At 38.5% G+C, this 22,767-nt stretch overlaps 1 protein-coding gene across 1 annotated transcript; it reads right to left on the reverse strand.

Moving 5' to 3' along the window:
* Positions 1-1,206: 1,206 nt before the first annotated feature.
* Positions 1,207-22,093, reverse strand: LOC131244245 (probable polygalacturonase At1g80170). Its single transcript, XM_058243881.1, has 9 exons — positions 21,959-22,093; positions 17,591-17,725; positions 16,385-16,597; positions 16,210-16,230; positions 13,569-13,776; positions 11,683-11,764; positions 11,249-11,357; positions 10,885-11,001; positions 1,207-1,541 (listed from the first exon to the last, which is right to left on the reverse strand). Exons 1-9 carry the CDS (start codon positions 22,091-22,093, stop codon positions 1,299-1,301), a joined length of 1,263 nt encoding a protein of 420 aa, XP_058099864.1. The 3' UTR covers positions 1,207-1,298.
* Positions 22,094-22,767: the final 674 nt, after the last annotated feature.

Below are 22,767 nucleotides of genomic sequence, written 5' to 3' on the forward strand. Positions count from 1 at the left end.
CGTATTGTGAAAAGAAAAAGGTATTATTTGGGCCAGCTTCTCATGAGTTCGAGTTCCGTGGGCCCCACCATAATGTGGGACAGACAAATATCCCATTAATTAGATGTGCCCTTCCATGGTGAGCCATGGGCCTAAAAATCAAGCCAATCAATGACTTAAGTAGGCCACACTATAGACAACAGTTGAGAGTGGATGCTTGCCCCATTGAAACTTTCCTGGTTGTATATAGGGGCCAGTGAGATGTGGGTTTAGATGATCCATTGGTGTGTCCCACTTGGATGTGGGGATACACCAAATTTTAGGGCTTTCCATCTAATGGTTTCAGATGGTGCGGCTGACCTAAGTTCCAGTTGATTTATGACACATCCCATAACCTAGAGGGGACCTACCAAATGCATGGTGTGGATGTCTATCACACATCACTAACCTAGAGGGGACCTACCAAATGCACGGTGTGGATGTCTGTCACACATCACAGTGGGGCTCACAGAGCCCATGAGGACCACATCGTGGTACCATTTCCCATTATGAAATAGTGTGCATATCACATTTATCGTGCACCTTAAGACTAGAGTTTTGTATAAAGTATCATGTATATATCCTTTGTAAACACAATGGATCATCCCTACCTTATTTGTTAAGTGCATTTTTATTATAGCGATTTTAGCTAAAGCAACTTGAATTTCTTATCATATATATAATCTATAAGTGCAATTTATTTATTTATTATTTATATATATATTTTTAAATCCTGTTTGCAGCCTATAACCTCAATATATTAAATGCAAGCATTCCACACATGCAGACATAGCTAACATGTGCATGGCTCAAGCAATTCAGTGTGTCACCCCAAAGGCAGATGTTCTTTAGCCCGAAAGTCTAGCGAGTAATACAAGTATATATAACTAAAAGCTACCATCCATGGGGGACCTTGCTCCTGCTCTCGTGGTAGACTCTTAGGAGTTTCAACACCTGGTCAAGGGTTCGAGTACCCATAGGTGGTGAAATCCCACTACGGCCTAAGTGTGTGTGTGCGTGTGTTATATATATATATATATATATATATATATATATATATATATATATATATATATATATATATATATATATATATATATATAAAAATAATAACTTCAATACCAGTTAAGCATTATCAAATATTTAAGTTTTCAATACTTCAATTAATTTTCGAACTTTATTTTTCAATTTACCATATGACTCTATATTTCTAATTTATTGAAATAATGTACAAGCAACCCCAAAAAAAAACCTTTGAAGTTAAAGAGTACATGAAATTTTTATTGTGTATAGGCTACTAGACATGGAACATTAGGAATGACTTGTCCTCGAATAATTCCATAGGCATTTTGGCAAAATGATGTTGTAAGCTCATTATCTCCAATTGAATCGATGCCAATGTTGGACATAAATATGTTTGTGCAGGCAACCGTCTTGCTACATGCAAAATTTATGGCATTACTCCGCTGCGATGTTCCAAAAATTCTGTTGTACGTGATGTTGCTCACTTTCACAGCTGATGTCTGCAACAATTTACCACAAAACAACTTAGCAACTATGTAAAATAAAGTACTTTCAGCTTATATCTATGAAACTAGCGCCTTAACTAAAAATACTCATGATCTAATAGTTGCACTGGGTCATTTTATTTATTTATTGGACTTGAAATTGAAATTGATTCTTGGGCTTAGCTTATGACGGTGGTGGGTATGGCCGTCTACTAGCACACATATCCATGGATTAGCTCAATGGATTTAATTGGTTCTCTCTCTCTCTCTCTCTCTCTCTCTCTCTATATATATATATATATATATATATATATATATATATATATATATATATATATTTCATTTCGATTAATAATGAGTCAATTTCAGGCCCAAAATAATTCAAATCCTATTAGAAATTAAGTTGAATCCTAAATGTACACAGTCTCATATGTACATAGTCATAATCTAATCCCATATGTTACTATTCTCACACACACAAACATATATATATATATAGTATGAGACCAACCTCAAGGGAGCTTCTCATGGGGTTGAGCTGTGTGGGCCCCACTATAATATGTATTTGACATCCACACAGTGCATTGGGTGGGTCCTCTCTGGGTTATGGTATATCCAACAATCAGTTGTATTAAGAACTAAAGTGAGCCACACCATCTAAAAATGTGTGAAATCATGCCTAAAACATCTACAAGCACTTGTTGAGGCCTACTTGAGTTTTAGATACAACTAAATTAACTTGGTGTGATCCGTCATCCAAGTACGGAATATACAATAGATGGGTTGAATTTTTAAACCTCATCTCAGTGGGCCCGATAAACAATCATGAAGATTTCAATGGGTGAATACCTACTATTAATTGTTGTCTATGATGTAACCAACCTAAGTCATAGATTTTTAGGTCTGTGATTCACCATGGAAGGGTGAATATGACGGATAGGGTGGATGTAATCATACATCACAATGGAGCCTACCCAGACACCCACCCACCCGTCTACTACCACACATATCCATGAATTAGCTCAACGAATTTAATTGGCGCCATATGCATATTTCATTTACATTAACAATGGGTCAATTTCGGGCCCAAAACAACTCAAATCCTATTAGAAATCAAGTTGAATCCCAATATACACAGTCTCATATGTAGATAGTCATAATCTAATCTCATATGTTACTATTCTCATACACACAAATATACATATAGTATGAGGTCAACCTCAAGGGAGCTTCCAATGAGGTTGAACTGTGTGGGCCCCACTATAATATGTATTGGACATCCACACAGTGCATTGGGTTGGTCCCCTCTGGGTTATGGTATATTCAAGAATCAGTTGTATCAAGAACTAAAGTGAGCCACACCATCTGAAAATGTGTGAAATCATGCCTAAAACATCTACAAGCACTTGTTGAGGCCTACTTGGGTTTTGGATATAGCCGAATTAACCTGGTGTGATCCGTCATCCAAGTAGGACACATACAATAGATGGGTTGAATTTCTAAACCTCATCTTAGTGGGCCCTATAAACAATCATTAAGATTTTAATGGGTGAATACCTACTATTAATTGTTATCTATGATGTAACCCACCTAAGTCATGGATTTTTCGGTCTGTGATTCACTATAGAAGGGTGAATATGACTGATAGGGTGGATGTAATTACACATCACAATAGAGCCTACCCACACAGCCACCCACCCGTCTACTAGCACACATATCCATGGATTAACTCAACGGATTTAATTAATTGATTCTATATATACATATTTCATTTATATTAATAATGAGCCAATTTCGGGCTCAAAACAATTCAAATCCTATTAGAAACCAAGTTGAATCCCAAATGTACACAGTCCCATATGTACATAGTCATAATATAATCTTATATGTTACTATTCTCACACACACAGACATATATATAGTATGAGGTCAACCTCAAGGGAGCTTCCCATGAGGTTGAGTTGTGTGGGTCCCACTGTAATATGTATTGGACATCCACATAGTGCATTGGGTGGGTCCCCTCTGGGTTATGGTATATCCAAGAATCAGCTGCATTAAGAATTAAAGTGAGCCACACCATCTAAAAATGTGTGAAATCATGCCTAAAACATCTAAAAGCACTTGTTGGGGCCTACTTGAGTTTTGGATACAACTGAATTAACTTGGTGTGATTCGCCATCCAAGTAGGACACATACAATAGATGGGTTGAGTTTCTAAACCTCATCTTAGTGGGCCCTATAAATAATCATGAAGATTTCAATGGGTGAATACCTACTATTAATTGTTGTCTATGATGTAACCCACCTAAGTCATGGATTTTTAAGTTTGTGATTCACCATGGAAGGGTGAATATGATAAATAAGGTGAATGTAATCACACATCATAATGGAGCCTACCCACCCACCCACCCGTCTACTAGAACACATATCCATGGATTAGCTCAATGGATTTAATTGGATCTATATACATATTCCATTTAGATTAACAACGGGTCAATTTTGAGCCTAAAACAATTCAAATTCTATTAGAAATCAAGTTGAATCCCAAATGTACATAGTCTCATATGTACATAGTCATAATCTAATCCCATATATTACTATTCTCACACACACAGACATATAAATATACTATGAGGTCAACCTCAAGAGAGCTTCTCATGAGGTTGAGCTTTGTGCGCCCCACTGTAATCTGTATTGGAAATCCACACAGTGCATTGGGTGGGTCCCCTCTGGGTTATGGTATATCCAAGAGTCAACTGTATCAAGAACTAAAGTGAGCCACACCATCTGAAAATGTGTGAAATCATGCGTAAAACATGTACAAGCACTTGTTGGGGCCTACTAGAGTTTTGGATATAGTTGAATTAACTTGGTGTGATCCATCATCCAAGTAGGACACATACAATAGATGGGTTGAATTTCTAAACCTCATCTTAGTGGGCCCTATAAACAATTATGAAGATTTCAATGGGTGAATATGTAATATTAATTGTTGTTTATGATGTAACCCAGTAAGACATGGATTTTTAGGTTTGCGATTCACCATGGAATGGTGAATATGACTGATAGGGTGGATGTAATCACACATCATAATAGAGCCTACCCACCCACCCACCCGTCTACTAGCACACATATCTATGGATTAGCTCAACGGATTTAATTGGCTCTATATACATATTTCATTTAGATTAACAATGGATCAATTTCGAGCCCCAAAACAATTCAAATCATATTAGAAATCAAGTTGAATCCCAAATGTACACAGTCATAATCTAATCTCATATGTTACTATTCTCACACACACGGACATATATATAGTATGAAGTCAACCTCAAGGGAGCTTCCCATGAGGTTGAGCTGTGTGGGGCCACACTATAATATATATTGGACATCCACATAGTGCATTGGGTGGGTCCCCTCTGGGCTATGGTATATCCAAAAATAAGCTGGGTCAAGAACTAAATTGAGCCACACCATCTGAAAATGTGTGAAATCATGCCTAGAAACATGTACAAGCACTTGTTGGGGCCTACTAGAGTTTTGGATATAGTTGAATTAACTTGGTGTGATCCATCATCCAAGTAGGACACATACAATAGATGGGTTGAATTTCTAAACCTCATCTTAGTGGGCCCTATAAACAATCATTAAGATTTTAATGGGTGAATATTTACTATTAATTGTTGTCTATGATGTAACCCACCTAAGTTATAGATTTTTAGGTCTGTAATTCACCATGGAAGGGTGAATATGACTGATAGGGTGGATGTAATCACACATCACAATAGAGCTTACCCGCCCGCCCACCCGTCTACTAGCACATATATCCATGGATTAGCTCAACGGATTTAATTGGCTCTATATATATATTTCATTTAGATTAACAATAGGTTAATTTCGGGCCCAAAACAATTCAAATCCTATTAGAAATCAAGTTGAATTCCAAATGTACACAGTCTTATATGTACATAGTCATAATCTAATCCCATATATTACTATTCTCACACACACAGACATATATATAGTATGAGGTCAACCTCAAGGGAGCTTCCCATGAGTTTGAGCTGTGTGGGCCCCACTGTAATATGTATTGGACATCCACACGGTGCACTGGGTGGGTCCCCTCTAGGTTATGGTATATTCAAGAATCAACTATATCAAGAACTCAAGTGAGCCACACCATTTGAAAATATGTGAAATTATGCCTAAAACATGTACAAGCACTTGTTGGAGCTTACTTGAGTTTTGGATACAGTTGAATTAACTTAGTGTGATCCGTCATCTAAGCAGGACACATACAATAGATGGGTTGAATTTCTAAACATCATCTTAGTGGGCCCTATAAACAATCATGAAGATTTCAATAGGTGAATACCTACTATTAATTGTTGTCTATGATGTAACCCACCTAAGTTATAGATTTTTAGGTCTGTGATTCACCATGGAAGGGTGATTATGTCTGATAGGGTGGATGTAATCACACATCACAATGGAGCCTACCCACCTAGCCACCCGTCTATTACCATACATATCCATGGATTAACTCAACGGATTTAATTGGCTCTATATACATATTTCATTTAGATTAACAATGGGTCAATTTCAGACCCAGAACAATTCAAATCCTATTAGAAATTAAGTTGAATCTCAAATGTACACAGTCCCATATGTAGATAGTCACAATCTAATCTCATATATTACTATTCTCACACACACAGACATATATATAGTATGAGGTCAACCTCAAGGGAGCTTCCCATGAGGTTGAGCTGTGTGGGCCCCACTGTAATATGTATTTGACATTCACACAATGCATTGGGTGGGTCCCCTCTGGGTTATGGTATATCCAATATCAAGAGCTAAAGTGAGCCACATCATCTGAAAATATGTGAAACCATGCTTAAAACATCCGCAAGCACTTGTTGGGGCCTAGTTGAGTTTTGGATACAGCTGAATTAACTTGGTGTGATCTGTCATCCAAGTATGACACATATAATTGATGGGTTGAATTTCTAAACCTCATCTTAGTGGGCCCTATAAACAATCATGAAGATTTCAATGGGTGAATACCTACTATTAATTGTTGTCTATGATGTAACCCACCTAAGTCATAGATTTTTAGGTCTGTGATTCACCATGGAAGGGTGAATATGACGGATAGGGTGGATGTAATCATACATCACAATGGAGCCTACCCAGACACCCACCCACCCGTCTACTACCACACATATCCATGAATTAGCTCAACGAATTTAATTGGCGCCATATGCATATTTCATTTACATTAACAATGGGTCAATTTCGGGCCCAAAACAACTCAAATCCTATTAGAAATCAAGTTGAATCCCAATATACACAGTCTCATATGTAGATAGTCATAATCTAATCTCATATGTTACTATTCTCATACACACAAATATACATATAGTATGAGGTCAACCTCAAGGGAGCTTCCAATGAGGTTGAACTGTGTGGGCCCCACTATAATATGTATTGGACATCCACACAGTGCATTGGGTTGGTCCCCTCTGGGTTATGGTATATTCAAGAATCAGTTGTATCAAGAACTAAAGTGAGCCACACCATCTGAAAATGTGTGAAATCATGCCTAAAACATCTACAAGCACTTGTTGAGGCCTACTTGAGTTTTAGATACAACTAAATTAACCTGGTGTGATCCGTCATCCAAGTAGGACACATACAATAGATGGGTTGAATTTCTAAACCTCATCTTAGTGGGCCCTATAAACAATCATTAAGATTTTAATGGGTGAATACCTACTATTAATTGTTATCTATGATGTAACCCACCTAAGTCATGGATTTTTCGGTCTGTGATTCACTATAGAAGGGTGAATATGACTGATAGGGTGGATGTAATTACACATCACAATAGAGCCTACCCACACAGCCACCCACCCGTCTACTAGCACACATATCCATGGATTAACTCAACGGATTTAATTAATTGATTCTATATATACATATTTCATTTATATTAATAATGAGCCAATTTCGGGCTCAAAACAATTCAAATCCTATTAGAAACCAAGTTGAATCCCAAATGTACACAGTCCCATATGTACATAGTCATAATATAATCTTATATGTTACTATTCTCACACACACAGACATATATATAGTATGAGGTCAACCTCAAGGGAGCTTCCCATGAGGTTGAGTTGTGTGGGTCCCACTGTAATATGTATTGGACATCCACATAGTGCATTGGGTGGGTCCCCTCTGGGTTATGGTATATCCAAGAATCAGCTGCATTAAGAATTAAAGTGAGCCACACCATCTAAAAATGTGTGAAATCATGCCTAAAACATCTAAAAGCACTTGTTGGGGCCTACTTGAGTTTTGGATACAACTGAATTAACTTGGTGTGATTCGCCATCCAAGTAGGACACATACAATAGATGGGTTGAGTTTCTAAACCTCATCTTAGTGGGCCCTATAAATAATCATGAAGATTTCAATGGGTGAATACCTACTATTAATTGTTGTCTATGATGTAACCCACCTAAGTCATGGATTTTTAAGTTTGTGATTCACCATGGAAGGGTGAATATGATAAATAAGGTGAATGTAATCACACATCATAATGGAGCCTACCCACCCACCCACCCGTCTACTAGAACACATATCCATGGATTAGCTCAATGGATTTAATTGGATCTATATACATATTCCATTTAGATTAACAACGGGTCAATTTTGAGCCTAAAACAATTCAAATTCTATTAGAAATCAAGTTGAATCCCAAATGTACATAGTCTCATATGTACATAGTCATAATCTAATCCCATATATTACTATTCTCACACACACAGACATATAAATATACTATGAGGTCAACCTCAAGAGAGCTTCTCATGAGGTTGAGCTTTGTGCGCCCCACTGTAATCTGTATTGGAAATCCACACAGTGCATTGGGTGGGTCCCCTCTGGGTTATGGTATATCCAAGAGTCAACTGTATCAAGAACTAAAGTGAGCCACACCATCTGAAAATGTGTGAAATCATGCGTAAAACATGTACAAGCACTTGTTGGGGCCTACTAGAGTTTTGGATATAGTTGAATTAACTTGGTGTGATCCATCATCCAAGTAGGACACATACAATAGATGGGTTGAATTTCTAAACCTCATCTTAGTGGGCCCTATAAACAATCATGAAGATTTCAATGGGTGAATATGTAATATTAATTGTTGTTTATGATGTAACCCAGTAAGACATGGATTTTTAGGTTTGCGATTCACCATGGAATGGTGAATATGACTGATAGGGTGGATGTAATCACACATCATAATAGAGCCTACCCACCCACCCACCCGTCTACTAGCACACATATCTATGGATTAGCTCAACGGATTTAATTGGCTCTATATACATATTTCATTTAGATTAACAATGGATCAATTTCGAGCCCCAAAACAATTCAAATCATATTAGAAATCAAGTTGAATCCCAAATGTACACAGTCATAATCTAATCTCATATGTTACTATTCTCACACACACGAACATATATATAGTATGAAGTCAACCTCAAGGGAGCTTCCCATGAGGTTGAGCTGTGTGGGGCCACACTATAATATATATTGGACATCCACATAGTGCATTGGGTGGGTCCCCTCTGGGCTATGGTATATCCAAAAATAAGCTGGGTCAAGAACTAAATTGAGCCACACCATCTGAAAATGTGTGAAATCATGCCTAGAACATCTACAAGCACTTGTTGGGGCCTACCTGAGTTTTGGATACAGCTGAATTAACTTAGTGTGATCTATCATCCAAGTAGGGCACATACAATAGATGGGTTGAATTTCTAAACCTCATCTTAGTGGGCCCTATAAACAGTCATGAAGATTTCAATGGGTGAATATTCACTATTAATTGTTGTCTATGATGTAACCCACCTAAGTTATAGATTTTTAGGTCTGTAATTCACCATGGAAGGGTGAATATGACTGATAGGGTGGATGTAATCACACATCACAATAGAGCTTACCCGCCCGCCCACCCGTCTACTAGCACATATATCCATGGATTAGCTCAACGGATTTAATTGGCTCTATATATATATTTCATTTAGATTAACAATAGGTTAATTTCGGGCCCAAAACAATTCAAATCCTATTAGAAATCAAGTTGAATTCCAAATGTACACAGTCTTATATGTACATAGTCATAATCTAATCCCATATATTACTATTCTCACACACACAGACATATATATAGTATGAGGTCAACCTCAAGGGAGCTTCCCATGAGTTTGAGCTGTGTGGGCCCCACTGTAATATGTATTGGACATCCACACGGTGCACTGGGTGGGTCCCCTCTAGGTTATGGTATATTCAAGAATCAACTATATCAAGAACTCAAGTGAGCCACACCATTTGAAAATATGTGAAATTATGCCTAAAACATGTACAAGCACTTGTTGGGGCCTAGTTGAGTTTTGGATACAGCTGAATTAACTTGGTGTGATCTGTCATCCAAGTATGACACATATAATTGATGGGTTGAATTTCTAAACCTCATCTTAGTGGGCCCTATAAACAATCATGAAGATTTCAATAGGTGAATACCTACCATTAATTGTTGTCTATGATGTAACCTACCTAAGTCATGGATTTTTAAGTCTGTGATTCACCCTTCCAATGGAAGGGTGAATATGACTAATAGGGTCGATGTAATCACACCTCACGATGGAGCCTACCCACCCGCCTACACACACACACACACACAAGGTCTCAAGTCCAATTGGTTGAAGCATAGTTTACAGGCCACCCAATAGATAAACATGTTTAGTGGGTGTGACATCCAATCCTCCTAGTAGGTAACCCAACATGAGGATCACCTATTCTAAAAAGCAGCCCTATTCACTCATTAAAAGAGCCACATCGAAAACAGTGTATAGCCATTGATAAATAACAAAATACAAGTGTGGTCCACTTGACAATTGATAGGGCTGATTTTTACATTAAGTGATCCTTATAAATAATCTATTGCATGGGTTGGATGTACATGTCCTGCGCACTTAGCAAGTTAGAAGTTACCTGCTAGGAGGACCATAACATGTGGTCTGCCTAATTAGACTTAAGACCTATATATATATATATATATATATATATATATATATATATAGACACACACAACACAAACAGCTCCATGCATGCTGCTGGGAGAATAATATGTGTATGTATATTTCATAGTATAATATTGTAAGAAGCTATTGCCTTTATGTTGTATTTGGCATACCTAGGCTCACTATGAAGTTAAAAATAGGAGCTCATGCACCCAACACTATTTATCTTCTAAAACAAGCACCTGAAGGCATGGGTCACTCACTTGATTTTTGCATTGCTCATCGGCGTCGCAATAGTATTGGTCAATGATGATAGGCCGATCGGCCTCATTAACGGATATATCTTCAAACACAATGTTTCTAGCGTAGCCCATTCCTCCCTGCAAACAAAACTCAAAAATTAAATAAATATTCTAAAATAAAATAATTTATTCATTTGTTAAATACATACAAACATTTATATATATATATATATCTGGTTTGTTCTATGATACCACTTTTCAGTATATAACTCATCATCCATCATCCATTCTCAAGGGTCTCTTGATGAGAAATGGACGGTCCATCATACACTGAATAATGATGTATTGTTTATATATCTAATGTGTGTTTAGGAAAGATGATTACCTGCCATGTCTTTATTCTAACTCCATTAGAAGTTCTGTTAAGTACCACACCACTTACATGAACATTTTCCACTGTTTCGTTCCGCTCTCCTTTACCGAGACTTCCAATACTTCACGAAATAAAAATCCACCAAAGTTATCTTTCAAAATAAATAATTATCTGATCCTCCATGTGGGGGATGTGGGTCTTGTGGGTTCCACTTTGGATAGACAATGCCATGAAAATCTCTAGGAATGGACAATCCTATACCCATCAATTTATGGCCTGGAAATAGACAGTCAATGTGAGAAAAATAGATTGATGGTCCACATTCGATATGTAGAATCATTTTATTGGGGACGTATGTGCACGTTCCATTCATAGTGGGGCCCAACTGACCAATGTTATGAATCATTGAACCATGGGTCCCATTTGTATAAGTGGATATCTGTTACCTTATTCCATGACCAGGTCCACATGTGATTGTGCTGATGTTGATGTAAGAAGAACCGGGTCCAATTGAAATACAATCATCTCCTACATTGCACATGAGAAACCAAAAATAAATACAGTGAGAGCAGATCCGGAGACCGAAAATCCAAATGACCTAAACCCAAGTCACCCAATGTTCATTTAAGCCGTCCAAATAGGCTGGGTTATGGAATGGGTAGGGCCCACTTAGTCTCGCCTGCTTATTCAGTGGGTTTGAAATTCTAGCCCCTAGCACCATGAATGAACTTAAACCTGGGTTTGGTCTTGGACTTGAGACTGGATCCAAGCCATTTATTAAGCATGCTTTTGTTCTTACACCTCCATAATGCAAATTGAGCAACTCTTATATCTCATTTAAAAAAATAAAAATAAATAAATAAATAAAAATTGAAGGGTCTGTTTGGTTGAGCCAAATATCATGAAATAACTGATTACTCATGAAATGTAATGAAATTTCAAGATATTTTATGCAACCAAATGGGAGTGGATCAGGTGAGACCCCGTCTCAGCCAAGACAGTGCGGCACTTACCATGGGGCCCACCTTGATGTATGTATTATATATCCACACTGTCCATCCGTTTTTCCATATCATTTTAGGCCATTATCCAAAAAAAGTGAAGAATATCCAATTATCAGGTGGACCATATCATAGGAAACAGTGGCGATTGACCATTAGTGGGCCAGAAAGTTTTGGATCAAGCTGATGTTTGTTATTTCCCTTCATCCCGGGTTATATGACCTTATCAACAGATTGGATGGCCAATAAACATTACAGAAACATTAAAGTGCTCCCTAATAAGTTTTTAATGGTAGGGAGTTAAATCACCACTGTTTCCAATGGCATTGTCCACCTAATAATTGGATCTACTTTATTTTTTATATAATATGCTAAAATCATTTGGAAGAACACATGTACGGCGTGGATACAAAATACATACATCAATGTGGGCCCCATGGTAAAGGCCACACCATCTCGGGTGAGTACGGCTGCACGGGGTCTCACCTAATCCGCTCCAACGATAAGTCTATGTCCAAGGCAGACCCCTAAACCCTAGACCAGCCAACCTACATGGCTTAACCCAATTAGTAATTTTATCCCAAAACTCAAGTCTAGGGTCCAATCCCAATATGGGTTAGACTAAGGGTTGGTTTTGTACCATGGATTTGGGAGAATTTGAGGGGATTTTAAATCCATTGGGTTGTTTGACACCATAAAGAAACTGGGGTTTTCAAATCCCCTTGGGTTTGAAATCCAAGGTAAGACCTTGGATTACATCTAAAATCATTCTCATAGTTGCATATGTAACGTGTGTATCAATAGATCGACTATTACCCTATTAGACACATGGCTCACTAATGATATCATAAAATAATTAGATTCTCAGTTGCATCACTATAATTATTTTAATACAATGATCAGCATCGTCCAAACATTGTCCATGTAAATCAACGGTTAACAATCGTTGGTTAGTCACTCAGACGTGATCTTGTGCTTGTGACCCATCTGGGACTTGGAATTTCATCATTTTTTGGCAAGGTATATATTTTAGCGGGCTTATTACAACCATTGTGTCAAAAATTACATAAGTTCACTAATTAGAGATATTAAAGTTGATTTAGTAATTAAATTCAAACCCTTACAAGTATACCATGAATAGCTACTTTTAGATTAAAGTTGATTCTCAGTTTAAGGTACCAAACAGAACAAGATGATTTCAAACCCACGCTCCCAAACAGGCCATAAGGGCTGAACCCAGGTCACATTTGGTGTTCTGGTATGAAACTCACAACTAAAACTGACACCAATCCCGATGCAATTAGAAATAGTGACCGGGATGAAAGAGATACCTGTCCCAATGAGAGAATGACTGATCTTGACGTATTTGGACCCTTGGATGTGGATTCCGTCCGTGTTTGGACTGTCTTCTGGAGCTTTTATAGAGAGATTGGACATATACACCCATGTGGAACTTTCAACGGCCACATGCATTTGTGGGCTGTCCACAAAGGTTAGGCCACTAACATTCACATGTGTGCTGTGGTAAATGGTCAGTGCCTGTATAGAAACAAAAATGCATCCAAATTCCATACAAGGGTATGTATGCTTTTATTAGATAGCAATATGAAATAAATGAATAAATGCAAGGGTCTGTATGCTTTTATTAGATAGCAATATGAAATAAATGAATAAATGCATTCATGCATACGTTGTGACTACAATGTACGTCTGTCATTAATCACTAAACTGTGGCAACAACCACCGTGATGACAATCACACGGTTCAGATTGTGTTGATCAAATGAGCTGTTGGTGGGGTCTGGGAAGCTGTCTGTTTTCTTTTTAACCGTTCATTTGATGGTTTTCATATGTACAGATAGGATTATCCTGTCCGTATATTTTTCCAGCTATGCTCCAATGAGTCCCATGATTTTGTTGGGAGTGGATTTGGTGCAGCCCTTAGCGTGGGGTCCACCTTGATATATGTATTCAATACCCTCACCGTTCATCCATTTTTCCAGATTATTTTAGGGCAAGAGCCCAAAAATAAATCAGATCTAAATCTCACGTGCACTGTATCGTAGGAAACATTAATGGTGATTAATGTTGATTAAATATTAAGAACTTTTGTGGGCCACAGACGCTTTCATTCAGGTTTGTATGACCTTATCAACGGTTTGGATGGAAAATAAACATTGGCCCTATGATGTTTTAACGGTAGAGCATTTGTTCCCCACTATTTCTTATGGTTCGGTCCATCTGAGATTTTTTTTAATATACTTCATTTTTTAGATCATACCTTAGAATGATGCCAAAAAGACATGTGAACGGCATAGATAGAGAATAAATCAGGTGGGCCCATTGTAAGGGCGCACGTAATCGACTCCCAATTTTGGTAGTATGGATTGCACTCGAATTCGTGCTTACGTGTATACACGTGAAAAAGATCTGTGGGCTCCACCATAACATGTGTTTTTTTACATCCCATCCATCTAGTTTCCAAGATCAATTTAAAATATGAGAAAAAAAAATAAGAGATAAATCCGAAGCTCGGGTAGACCATATTATGATAAAATACATACAGTACGGAAGGGCTCATAGAGCACCTAGACACATTGCCCATGTGGGTAATGTGTTCTTAGAGCTAGGCATGAGCTGACTCGACTCGCCTAACTTGACTCGAACTCGTTCATACCTAACTCGACCCGAACTGAATGGATGAGTCGGTTCAAACGGAGTAAGCTTCCCCCAATCCAAACTCAAATCGAGTGGAGTTCGAGTTACCCAGTAACTCAACCTGACTTGACCCGAAACTCGATCTATCAGACTCGACCCGATCTAAAACCTGACTAGACTCGTTATTAGGTAGGGTGTATGTATGTATGTATGTATGTACACACACACACACACACACTTAATTCATAATCTCTCTACTATATCCACCGCACGCCACAATTCGAAAAAAGTCTCAACCTTTTCCCGCCCGGCACCCATCGGTCGACCATCCCGTCCCATCCAGCAGGCAGCAACAACCTTCAGCCTTCCTCCTCTTCCTCTCTAACTCTCTCGTCTCCTGTCTGACAACGGACGCCAACGGCCCATCAGGTGCTCTATCTATTGTGGTTTTTTTTTTTTTTAATGTTAAGAGGATAGACATCATATAAGAAATGGTGGAGATGGAAGTGGGTTGCGTACTGAGTAAATTCTATGAGGTCCACCATGATTTATGTATTTTATCCTCTCCATCCATCCATTTTATCCCCTCTGTCTGCTGTCTGCGTACTAAGTAAATTCTGTGAGGTCCACCATGATTTATTTATTTTATCCTCTCCATCCATCCATTTTATCCCTTTTGTCCATCCAATTTATCCCCAAAATTGAAGCATATCCAATGCTCGAGCTAGATGACCTGATCCGAATTAGTGCCAACTCAATCCGACTCGATATCTCTGATCGAGTCGGATTCGGTTTGGGTCAGCCCAGCCAAGACCCGGACTTGGATCGAGTCAGGCCTATTGAACTCGATATCGAGTCAGATCGAGTTCGGGTTGAGGATTTTTCCAAAACCATATTGAGTCGGGTTGGACCTAACTCGGTCCGGCTGGACTCGATGCCCGCCTCTATGCTTTCTACACGCAGGCAATCCCAATCCGTCCATATTGGCGTGAATGTGTGACACGTGTCTGGTGGACGGGTTTACTCCAATTTAGTGAATTTTGACGTACAAAATGTTGGATGTCCATAAAAAAAATAAATAATAATAATAATAATAATAATAATAAGAGAGTGAAAGAGAATGATCCTATGTTGGACGCCAACCATCCGATCAAGATCAGACGATGATAGGTAGCGGATCCTACACATCCTTCTTCATCAGCTACTATCTAAGTAGTCTACGGTTGAGATCACCGGTAGTGAATCATCATTGTCGGTGGATCATTTCCAATATTCATCCACATGCACAAAATCACACGTAGGATTGTTGTCTCACCGTTGGTTTTTTCTTACAAGCCTGCACATTAAAACCCAAAAAAACAAGAAAAAAAAGAAGGCAAAGTTGGATTAGAAAATGAGTTTAGGGTGGGCCACGATCGCCTTATGACCTTTAAATTGTAAGTTGACGGTTCTATGTTGTGCATACACCATTTAATTGGTGTATTCTCTACCTTCGCATCAAAATTGCTCAAGCCAAAGATGGAGAATCTTGCATGTTTCTGTTTCCAAGTCCCAGCCCACCAATTCGATCCCTGGCCGTTGATCGTACCGGATCCAGTGATGGAGAGCCCGTTCACTTTAGAAAACATAATCCACTTGGGACAATCACAGTCGTTGCACTGCCATTCCAAAGGATCACTTTCTCCAACTATGTTCCCATTAATCTGCATGAAATAGATTTTGCATTATGGCATGGCTTGGATTTGATTTCTATCAAATCAGACCGTACATTCAGTTGATGGACCATTTCAACCACAAAACCATTCTACACGGATGATCGGGAACGTCAGATGTTTTAATTAAAAGTTTGGATTATGGCCCATCCAAGAGGTGGCCAATTGATTCAAGCATCCTGATCAATGTGTATGTGCACTGATTGGACGGTAAAGATGGTGACCTATCATTCCACATCATGTGATTATGATCATCCGATTGTACATTGCCTTGTGTTGTGGCCCACCCAAGATTTTGACCAATAGTGCAGTACTCGACCATCAATCAACAGACTGACAATGGTGTTGATCAAATGATCCTGACCATTGATGACTTAATATTATAACATTGCAATTAGGAAAATCAGATCATTCAATTATTAGGTTATGGCTCATCCAATAAGGATTTCTAGTTCATCGAGTTTGATTGCCATAGGTCCAGCTCAGATCTGCTTTCTATTGTTCGTCGATCCAAACTGCCCATCCGGTGGCCACAACGTGGATGGGCCAATGTTTAAAAAACACCCAAGAAAGGATCTTAACCATCCGATTATGGAACTTGTGTGTGTTTTGTACCATGGCCCATCCACATTGGACCAACCAGATGGACCAACACCTGCAAATCATAGAAATGTTCATCAGGGCCCACCAAACGAAATATCTAGACCAATCGTCCGGTGTGACCCAGTTCGTTTTAGCAAAAAAAAATTATATGGACGGATGGATCCGCCCTAATCATCCAATCAGTGGGCTAGAAATGGACACCAAGGAAAAAGAGCAACAGCCACGGTCCAATAGCAAAAGTTCTCTAAGACAATGGTTAGGATCATTGGGCATAAGAATTTTTTTGGCTGTAATCATATGAACCGTCTGGATGGTGCTGATGACGTTAGGTTGGGCCAGACCAAAAGCACCTAGCTAGGCAAGTGCATGAAGAGAACTTACCTCAACTCGAACATCATTGGACGTACAAGGACCCTCAAAGATCAACGAATGCAATAGAAAGTTATGGCCCACGGGAACATGCATGGTAGGAGAGCCTGTAGATTCGCACGTCGATTTCCAAGCATCTCTAAAAGCCTAGATAAGAACCATAAAAACCAATATTAGTATAGCTTCTATAGGCAAATGGTGCAACTGATTGCACCGTATGATGGTGGACATTGCTTGTATCAGGTTTACGGACGGTCCTGATCATTGATCTGCAATGTCCATCCAATACAACACACTCTTCACCAGAAACCATGCTAAAATCACATTGATCAAACGGTTCTAACCATCTGATCAATGGCCCACAGACTATGCATATACTTGGAGAAATTTGTCATCTTCTATCCAAACTGTTGATCTGATGGGCCCCACTGTAGATGGGCACGCTAAAAAAACTTCCAGATTAAAATATTCAAACCCTTCTATATTAATATGGACACAGTTATTCAATTTGTTCTCTTAATCATCCATTCTTCGGCCACCAATTGAGGATAAAGATCATTGTATCTAAGAGAGATCTCCGTCATATCTCTCATCCAAAAGGAGGCCCATCATTTCAACGGTTTGGATCACCCAAAAAAGAATCCTGGACACCAGAAGACGTCATTAATTGATTAACATGTCCCATAATTCCTCCAAGTTGAATTAATTTAATTTATAAAAAATAATAAAAATAAAAAGGTGAAGAAAAGAAAAGCACAAACAAACTAAGTTTAATTACAGTAAAGAAATTTTAGGGATAAAAAATGCCTACGTCGGAATCATCTATCCGTCCATCGCCTACGGCCCCATAATCGACGACGTTGAAATTTTTACTAGACCCATCGTTGGATTTGTGAACAAGGGTGGCTTGAACAGTAGAAAATAGTGTAATTATAGGTAGAAAATGAAAAATAGCGAGAATGGCTTTCATGGTCATGAGAGAAAGAGTTCTCTCTCCTGCAACTGCATGTATGCTACTGTAGATAGGCAGTTTCTCTCTTTAATACATTTTCTTTCACGCTTGAGAGAGTAACGATACTTCTCTCATACGTTATGCGAAATGATAATAATAACTAGAAAAGTGGATAACGTACACAGTAACTCAATAATCTCAGCGTACTGAGTAAACTCCGTGGGACCCATAGTGATGTATTCTTATCATCCATTCCATTTATCAGTTTTTCCATATCATTTTAGTGGAGGAGTTTAAAACTGAAGCATATCCAAAGCTCAAGTGGACCACACCACTGGAAACAGTGTGAACTGAATGCCTACCATTGAAAATTTATTTGGGGCTATAGAAGTTTTGGATCAAGCTGATATTTCTGTTTTCCGTTCATGCATGTCCGTGTGACCTTATGAACGGGTTGGATGATAAATAAACATCACCGTGAGCCCTCTGAATTTCAACGGTAGATTTCATTATCAATGTCCACCTGAGCTTTGGATATACTTCAATTTTGAGATCATACGTGAAATGAGCTGTCAAAACGGATGAACAGACACTTACGTCTAAGTTATGGCTTACGTACCGAGTTACTCGGTAAGCTCTTGTTGTACTGAGTAAACTCATTTGGGCCCACCTTGACTGTATGTGGTCTATCCACGCCGTTCATCTGTTTTTCCATCTAATTTAAGGGGTTGAACCCAAAATTGAATCATATCTAAAGATCAAGTGGATCACACCACAGGAAACCGTGGGGATAATAATTTTCACCGTTAAAACCTTGCTAGGCCCTACAGTGATGTTTATTTGTCATCCAACATATTCATAAGATCATACAGACACGTATGAATGGAAAACACAAACATAAGCTTTATCCAAAGCTTATGCGGCCCCAAGAAATTTTCAACAGTAGAAGTTCAATTCAACTGTTTCCTGTGGTGTTGTCCATTTGAATGTAATATATATTTCATTTTTGGGTTCAAGCCCTAAAATTATCTGGGAAAACGAATGAACAGAGCGGATAAAATATATAAATGATGGTAGACCTCACAGAGTTTACTCGGTACGCTGAGCGTGGTGAGTCACCACGCAATCCGCTTCCACATGCAGTGGGCTTCCGATCTAAGGGGTGCGGATTGGCAGGTGTACCTCCCGCTATATAGCTGCTGTATTGACGGCACCAAGTTCTGTGGGTCGATTATGAGGTATGTGTTATATCAAAACCATCAATCCATTTGGAGAGCTCCTCTTAAGGCTTGAGATAAAAAAATAAGATAGATCTAACCATCAAGTGGACCATAATGCAAAAAGCAGTGGAAAATTGAACGTCTACCATCCAAACCCTTTATGGGGTTATAGAAGTTTTGGATCAATATAAAATTTGTTTTTCCTCTTCATTTAGGTCTTTGTGACCTTATGAACAGACGGGATGAAAAAAAAAAAAAATGTTATGGTGGACCCTACCAATTTTTTAATGGTAAAATCATTATCTCCACTGTTATTTGTGGTGTTGTCCAGATGATCTTTGGATATGATTCATTTTTTGAACAATTTTATAAAATGATCTCTAAAAATAGATGAATGGTGTAGATGTAATAAATAAATCACAGTAGGGCCATGTAACTTTGATCTCCTTTGAACTGTTTGTATAACTCGAAGCTCCGGGAGCGTTAGTGCTCGTCCTCGCGCGACACGTACTTACAGCGGCTATATAGCTGGTGTGTGGTACATCAGCCAATCCGCTCCCCGAGTAAAGGCAGGATCAGTTATCCTTGCCTAGGCTTTTCTCTGATGCATCCCGATGGAATGGGCTAAGATACATTGCGACTCTAGCAGTTGATTTTTTGCTTTTGGAAATGATCCAAACTGTTAATTTGTACGAATTCACTTAGATGGGTCGTTTCAAAATAAATAAATAAATATTTCACACTGAATATTTCAACCGTTTGTCATACAAATGTTATTGTGACCGTTCATCAAAATGAGATATTTTATTTTACCGTATTCGCATCTCCATCATAAAAAGTAAAAACCCTTAAAATAAATAACTTGGATCATTGGAAGAGGACTCAGATACAAAGGCTAAAGCCTATTGCAACATATCATGATGTAGCAACTCTTCTTCACATCCAACTAAAAAAGGGCCAAATATTATAATAGTTTGGCATTCATGGGAAGGCCCACGATATAACGGCTTCAATCAATGAATCATGGCCCCACTTACACGAGAAAATCCCATTACTTAGCACATTGTGCAATACCTCTAAAATCAAATAGATCAAGCAATCTCAACCACCCAATTGATAGGTATAAAAAGGATGGTTAAAAGTTAAAAATAGATAAGTGGTCCAAATTGCAAGGGATCAAATCAGATGGTTACTACTATTTTCTAATTTTAATTTTTGGATAGTGAAACACTCACAATTGGGTCAGCGATTTGGACGGTCTGGATCTCCGTACAACTCGTTGAAGAGCAACACATTTTAAAAATATAGTGTTGGAGTATAACTCTACCTCTTGGATTGCGTCCTACCTCGGTAATACATTCCGGCAGGGCTTTGTAGGACCCATCGTGATTTAAGTGTTTCATCCACGCGGTTCATCATTTTTCTCAGGTCATTTTAAGATATGATCCAAAAAAATGAGGCAAGTACAGGTCTTAAGTGGACTAAAAAGTGGGGATTGAACGTCCATCGGTAAAAACTTCTTGGGAGCTGAAGAAGTTTCGGATAGAGCTGGGCATCGGACCGAGTCGAATCGGATTAGGTCCAACTCGACTCAGTTCGAGTTTTGCATGGCCTGACCCGAACTCGATCTGATTCGGGACCGAGTCCGGGTCATCTGACTCGATCCGATCCTAACCCATGCTGGCCTGAACCGATCCAAGTCCAACTCGGTTAGGAAAACTAAGTCGGATCGAATTTGGCCAGGTTCAGATCAGATTTGTGCCAATACCTTAAAAAGACCAAAAATCAAAATACCAACACTAAAATTACAATTAAAACACCTTTAAAAATCTTTATATGATTTCAATTCCCAAAATAAAAAGTGTGTGTATACAAATCAATCAGGGGTGTGTAGATATCAATTTTGAAAAACAAAAAAGTCAAAATCAAAATCAAGTACCACTAAAATTCTAGAGACAAGAACCTCCACAAATCTTTTGGCTGTACCATTTAAATTCCCAAAATTGAAAATTTGTGCATGCAAATCAATCAAAATGCGTTTATAAAAAATTTTCAAAATACTAACACTAAAACAATAGAGCCAACCTCTATAAATCTATCTAATTCTACCATTTTACTAAAAATAAAAAATAAACCACAAAAAGAGATAGAAAAAATACCTCCGGATAGAAAACTCAATCTATCTTTCTCTCTATCTATCTAAGAAACCTCTTTTGCATTGTGTAAGAAAGCAGCTGAGCAGAGAATTGAAAGGATAAGGGCAAAGATTCCCAGCCCAATCATCAGAGAAATCCATGCTACCAACAAATCAATCAAGCACTGCAATGCCAAAAATCCCACCATTTTCTTTCTTTATTATAGACAAATACTTCTACAGAAGAGGAGAAATCAAAAGAGGGGAAGAGACCGATGGGTTTTCTCTATTGGGTTTTGAAGAAGATGATTTCGAGTGGCCAGCGGGTAGAGACTAGAGAGGGACGGGTAGGGTTTTGGGGGATTTAGGGTTCAGGTGTGGCCGTTCAGGTAGAGAGGGATGGGTAGGGTTAAAAAAAAGGTAAAAGATATATATATATATAGGGGTAAATTTGTAATTTTCTAGTTACTAACTACATCTGGTTCTGTTCGAATCTGATTGGATCGGTTCCAAATGGATCGGATTTCGGATCGATGCGATCCAATTTGCTTTTAACCCGAATCTGATCCGATTAACGGTCGGATCTACCTGATCCTACACGAACCTGCCCGATCCAGGCCGTCGGTTCTGTTCGAATCGGGTAAGATCGGGTAGGATCGGGTCGGATCCACTTGATCGGGTGCATCTTGCCCAACTCTAGTTTCGGTTCAAGCTGATATTTGATATTTGTGTTCTCACTTCATCCATGTATACATGACCTTATGAATAGGTTGGATGGTAAAAAAACATCATGGTGGCCCTTTGAAAGGTTTCAACGGTGAGTGTCATTGTCACTGCATCTTCTTTTAGTGTGGTCCACTGGAGTTGTGGACCTGCTTCATTT

Source organism: Magnolia sinica, chromosome 4 (assembly GCF_029962835.1).
Source record: "Magnolia sinica isolate HGM2019 chromosome 4, MsV1, whole genome shotgun sequence".
NCBI classification, from domain to species: Eukaryota; Viridiplantae; Streptophyta; class Magnoliopsida; order Magnoliales; family Magnoliaceae; genus Magnolia; species Magnolia sinica.